This window comes from Asparagus officinalis, chromosome 3 (assembly GCF_001876935.1).
Source record: "Asparagus officinalis chromosome 3, Aspof.V1, whole genome shotgun sequence".
NCBI classification, from domain to species: Eukaryota; Viridiplantae; Streptophyta; class Magnoliopsida; order Asparagales; family Asparagaceae; genus Asparagus; species Asparagus officinalis.
In genome coordinates, this window is record NC_033796.1 from 103,673,245 (window position 1) to 103,679,244 (window position 6,000).

The 6,000-nt window shown below is 41.8% G+C and overlaps 1 protein-coding gene and 1 pseudogene across 1 annotated transcript in view; both read right to left on the reverse strand.

The window, feature by feature from the left end:
* LOC109835517 overlaps positions 1-6,000 on the reverse strand; it is a 154,680-nt pseudogene that overhangs the window by 133,674 nt on the left and 15,006 nt on the right.
* Positions 2,738-6,000, reverse strand: part of LOC109835532 — a 5,581-nt gene continuing 2,318 nt past the window's right edge. Inside the window, exons 4-5 of the mRNA XM_020403503.1 lie at positions 3,975-4,205; positions 2,738-3,899 (exon numbers count right to left, since the gene is read on the reverse strand). Coding sequence (XP_020259092.1) covers positions 3,640-3,899; positions 3,975-4,205 — 491 coding nt within the window. The 3' untranslated portion in view covers positions 2,738-3,639. The remainder of the gene's footprint in view (positions 3,900-3,974; positions 4,206-6,000) is intronic.

Below are 6,000 nucleotides of genomic sequence, written 5' to 3' on the forward strand. Positions count from 1 at the left end.
TTTGTTACGGTAAGAACTCACCAGCTCTTCGTACCAATCTACGATATAAACAATAGAGAGGAGGATCCCAAAGAAGTGCATTCAACCCAAATTGAGTTCGAACCCTAAGACTGGCGTTTTCCCATCATAGACTATGTCTTGCACAGGATTTTATCGGAAGACACGAAGGAAAGAGACTCAATCCGACGGAGAGCACCGAGGTTCTACTATAACACAGTGAGTCAAACGCTATATCATCGGGGGTACGATGGTTTGTTACTACGTTGCTTATCGACTAAAGAAGCGGAAGAAGTCCTTAAAGAAATGCATGAAGGAGTTTATGGTGCACATCAACCTGGCCCCAAACTTTATGACCATATCAGAAGGATGGGATATTTCTATCCCACTATGATTAAAGACGCAGTCGCGTATGCCCGAAAGTGTCATGCGTGTCAAGTACACGTGAATTATATGCACCAACCACCGTATCAAAAAGATGGGATATTTCTAGCCCACCATGATTAAAGACGCAATCGCGTATGCCCGAAAGTGTCATGCGTGTCAAGTACACGTGAATTATATGCACCAACCCCCGGAGCATCTACACCCTTCAGCTACATCATGGCCTTTCGAGACTTGGTGAATGGACGTCGTTGGTCCCATTTTTCCCCCATCGACCAAAGGCGACCGGTTCATTCTAGCGATTATAGATTACTTCTCCAAGTGGGCCGAAGCGATTCCGCTCAAAGAAGTGAAGACGAACAACGTCATTGCATTCATTAAGCACCATATTATCTACCGATATGGTATCCTAAGGCGAATCATACATGACAACGGTCCTTAGTTTGTGAGTAATGCATTCATCAAATTTTGTGAGAGGTTCAAAATTTAAGACGTCTTGTCGATAGCTTACAATACCACAGCAAATGGATTGGCTGAAACCTTTAACAAAACTATCATAAAACTTTTGTCGAAACTCGTGAAGACCAATAAACGAGATTGGGATGATAAACTCGGCGAAGCCCTATGGGCCTATCGCACCACAGTTCGCACGCCTACTGGAACAACCCTGTATTCTCTGGTGTACGGGACTGAAGAGGTTCTTCCATTAGAAATCCAAATTCTATCTCTTCGGATCGATCTTTCAATGGAGATGACGACCGAAGACTGGCATCAGAAACATCTTGAAGAACTCGAGATGTTCGACGAAAAGTGCTTGGAATCCCAACAGCACATTGAATTCTACCAATCCAAAATTTCCTGAGCTTTTAATAAAAAGGTTCGACAATGGAGTTTTAAAGAAGGGGACCTGGTCTTAGCTGTCCGACGGCCAATGATCCTCAATTCCAAGAAGAAAGGTAAGTTTGAACACAAATGGAAAGGATCATTTATGGTAGAGATAGTCTATTCAAATGGCGCATATCGCCTTATTACCAAGGAAGGCGCAGGGCTTATGATGCCGATAAATGGAAAATTCTTAAAAAAATACTACCCTTAGTACATTCAAGATAACCCATGTATCGAAATGTTCCTGGAAGAATACTACGTGTGGTACACTTAGGGATAACCCGATTATTACAAAAAGGGATAAGTAAGAAATCCCCGGTTGGACCCTGATGGTCCTTAATGATGAAATGTATCTCATTATCAAGATTAAATTCACCAACTCTTATGAATACTTTTCCTAAGACGAGATTCGACCATTTTAATAGATTAATCTTTTCTGACAAAATCCCCACCGATTAAATCAATTGACGGTAGGTCCACCAAATTCCTATCAGTTAAATCTTTTCAAACTCTCGTCGTGTTTGTACACTTAATGCTCACGTTGTTAAAATACTAACACGACACTCGAAATTTCTATCCGCCAACCTTTGGCAATTTTCAAACTTGACATGTTAAGTCCTGATCACTTAACATCGAAATCCTCCATCGAGTGGTTATTACAAGTCGGTATTTTTACTGCTATATGTATTCCACTCCCACTACTTTCTTGGTCAAACCTATAAAAGTTAAGGCCAAAACCAGAATCCCCTCTCGATTACTTTCATGAACAAGAGATCCACTGTTAATTTGAGCAATCAAACCTATAAAAGTTAGGATTGCCTCTAACCCCACTTGGTCAAACCTGTAGATAGTTATGACCAAGATCAGAATGTCTCTTTCAATGAATGAAAGCCTTCTACCTTTTCCTATTCGGCCAAACCTATAAAAGTTAGGGCCAAAATTGAAATTTCACCTTAATAAATGAGGAATTCTTTTCTTGGATTAAGCAACCAATCCTATAAAAGTTAGGGTTACTTGAATCTTTTCGATTCTCGGAGTGGAGATCTTACTCCTAATTTTATCTTTTCGGATTCTTGGGGTGGAGATCCCACTTTGAGTTTTCTTTGTAACTGGAGATAGAATATAAAATGCTTCCTCTTCAGTTTTGAGAGAGAGAATATAAAATTCTTCCTCTCCCATTTTTGGGTTCGTCTTCACCCTAAACAAGACCTGAGGATAGAATATAAAATTCTTCCTCTCCAGCATCGGGTTCGTTTCTACCCTAAGAAAACAAACAATTCTTGACTTCAAATCTGTGTACTTTATACACGAGGGATTTTATCTCGATCCCGATTTAGAGATAAGTCTACATCTAACACACGTTGCCGGTTTAGTCTTTCACCGAATGAAGAAGATACCGGAATACAAGTCTGGGGAATTTTATCCCAAATCCTAAGTAGGGATAAGTCAACGCCTAACACACGTTGCCGGTTTAATCTTTCACCGATTGAAAAGGACACCAGAATCCAATTCTGAGATTTTTATCCTGAATCCTAAGTAATGATTAGTCAGCACCTAACACGCATTACCGGGTAGTCTATTTCTGTGACAAAGACAAAGCTTATGTATTCAATATCATAGCGTCAAGCCTAAAAGAATGTATTCTTTTATAACAACGTTGTATGCGGAACGAACTTAGACAATCCGCATACTAGTCCGACTCAAACGGTAGTCGGTAAAGGCATATCAAATCTGTTAATGGCTGAGGGTTTACCAAAAATCCTATAAATTTTATGGTTGATTATTCCAAATAGAATGATACATCATAATAAAAGAGACAGTGAACGAAAAAGAAAATATCTTCTATTAATATAAAACTAAGTTTGCAGATACAAGAGTTACAATCAATCTACATGAAGTTCGTGACTACGGACTTACTGTTCAAGTTTAGCCAATTCCTTTGTATAAGCTCGCTCAAGTTCACGTTGCAGTTCAACCTTGAAGGATCCCTCGATGAGGGATAATGTTTTCATAGCCTCTTCTTCCATCTTGGCTAGCTTCTGTTATGAGAGCTCCTACTTCTCGGATATCATAACCTGTGAACGCTCTAGGTCAACCTTCATCATCTCCAAGATAACCAAGGCATCCTCTTCTGCCTTGAGCTCCTCTTTAAGTCGCTCTATCCTGGCCTCGCTCGATGTAATAGAGGACTTAAGTTGACACAAAGCTATTTGTTTCTTAGCAAGGGCGGCTTTCATTTGATCTACCCGACTTTGTTGAGTTTGAATTTCAAGTCCAGCGGAGGCTCGAGTATCACGCCATATTTGTAGACGAGATTCCATCTGGGCGGCTATGTATGATGGGAGCACCAGTAGTTTTCAACTCTTGTAACCTCTAAAGGTCATGCTCCAGTCGGTCCAAATCATCAGCTATAGCTTGCGCCAGATTCGGAGATCCCGCTTTCTCTATGGCATTTATTTTGGTGGCCAACGCTGGTCTAAATTGATGGAAGGAAAGTCGCCTGACGAGAAGCTTATCAATCATCGTGTTCACAAAGAAGAAGAGAGAATTGACTTCCATGCAAAGCAGAGTTTGATCCGAGTCATCATCAGATAGCAGAGCCTTGACTATGTCATTAAGCCGAGTAGATGGTCCTACAAGGAACAGAAGATATAAATATCTTGAAATCTTAGCCAAATTTCTAAATCAGTATCAGCATAAAAATTTACCAAAATTGAGTAATGTTCCCTCAAGTTGACACCCTGCACCCGGTTCTGCCTGCACGGCTTCACGAACTGTTAGGATTGTCGCCGATGTTGCAGTCGTCAACATACTAACCTCGTTAGTTGGTCTCACGGCTTGCTCAATAGGGTTAGCCCCCACAGCTGCAGCAGTCATCTCAATTGTAAGGATTGTGAGTTGAGTTTGAGCAACTGACGACTGAGCCTCTATGATAGTTCCTGCCAACAGCAAGAAATCAAGACCCTTAGGACCGTCAGATATCCCAACAATAGTAGCTGCATCTGTCTTAATGACTGGTCCTACAAGTATAACTCCCCTACAATTAAGTAAGACTGATAAGTGAATAACTTTCACAAAGAGATAAAATTCATACCGGCAGAGGAACCAGCTTAGATGAGTGGTTCGATGGCTTCATGATGAATTTGTTCTGACAACATATCGTCGAACGACCTGTCACCAGAACTCGAAGGATCTTGTACGGGGTCAGATGAAGGTGCATCGGCTGCATTGTGAAAGGTTTCTTTATCACTTAAACCTCCCATCAAAATATCTACAGGAAAGCCTAAGTGTAAGACATGAAAAGAGAAGTCGAGAAGTGACGATGAAGGGGAATTAAATTTACCTTCGGTAGCAACAATATGCCCTATGATCCCGGCATCAGCACTCATCTCTTGTAGCTTTTCTAAAAGAGCCAGAAGCATATAACCAATTAGAGGAGGGATGAACTCTAAGTCGTTTAATGCCCGATATTGCCACCTGAAAGGTGTACTACTGGTAATAGATGTACCTGGGCTAGCGATCATTGTAGATAAACTAGATTCTACAACGGCATCTTTGCCAGTTTCAAGGGCCACATCTGTTTTAGCACCTACCGAATCCTCGGCCATAGCCTCATCTACTTGGGCCATAGCCTCATCTACTTGTGGCATGAAGCTGGATCCTCCAAAAAAGTAAGTCAGGAGAAGGAGGATTGTACATCATTGCGTCTTCTTCATAATCCCTTAGAATATAAAATTTGCTAAATCTAAAGCTTGGTAGATGAAAGGACTGAAAAGATGACAACAGTCGAAACGTTATCTTCCCCACCAATGTGCTCATCGCCGACCACCCACATTTGACAAGCCTGTGGTTTAGCGTGTCACTTGATGGTCAACTTCAGTCGTTTCGTAGGTTAGGCCTCTTTAAGATCCATATGTCTGTCCTGTGTTGATGTAGCACGTAACTCAACTTGCGATCCAATTTGAGTTGTAGCCCGAGATCGAGCACGAGTGACAAGGCTACTTCTCCCCTCTTCTCCCTCAGAACCTACATCTGAAAGTTCAACCATCATTCTATTATAAGTGCGCAAAATTCTCCACTTCTTTCGAGCGTCAAGTCGACAAGCTCGATCACCGATTGATAGATCTCATAACTCTTTATAAAAAGACACAGACAAACCTATCGCATGTTCCTCGAAATCGCTGTTAACCCCTATACCCCCACCAGTAGTGACTTCATCCTCTCCGGAAGTATCCTCGTCAGAAGCGAACGACTCCTCTTCTACTTCTTCTATTTTCTGCTTTCCTTTGCCTGAGGGACCAGCGAGCTTATTGTCGCGTCTCATTCATTCCTACACGCTGACCATCCTCTCAGCAATATGTGACACAGCTTTAGCCACCAACTCCGTAATTAGCCTTAGAGGGATGGACTCGTTAGCTGTCATAAGCCATTTGTAACATAAGTACGTCAACTCTAATTGGCGTTCAGTATTCGGAAGGCTGAACTTGGAACCGGTACAGCCCGTCACGTTCCACAGCTAAGTTCGAGCACCGTCTACTAGTCCGCCACGAGTATAAAACTATTGGTTCGGATTCTCAACGTATAATTGGTCGTATCCAAATTGACGGGTGAACCGGCACGACAGATAATACTCTAAATAGCAGCGTTCCTTCACTCGAAAAATGAGATGGTCTAGCCTTATGTTCATCATCCATCTGAAAGAGCCAACATCGAGGGAAGTCTGACTTGATCTTG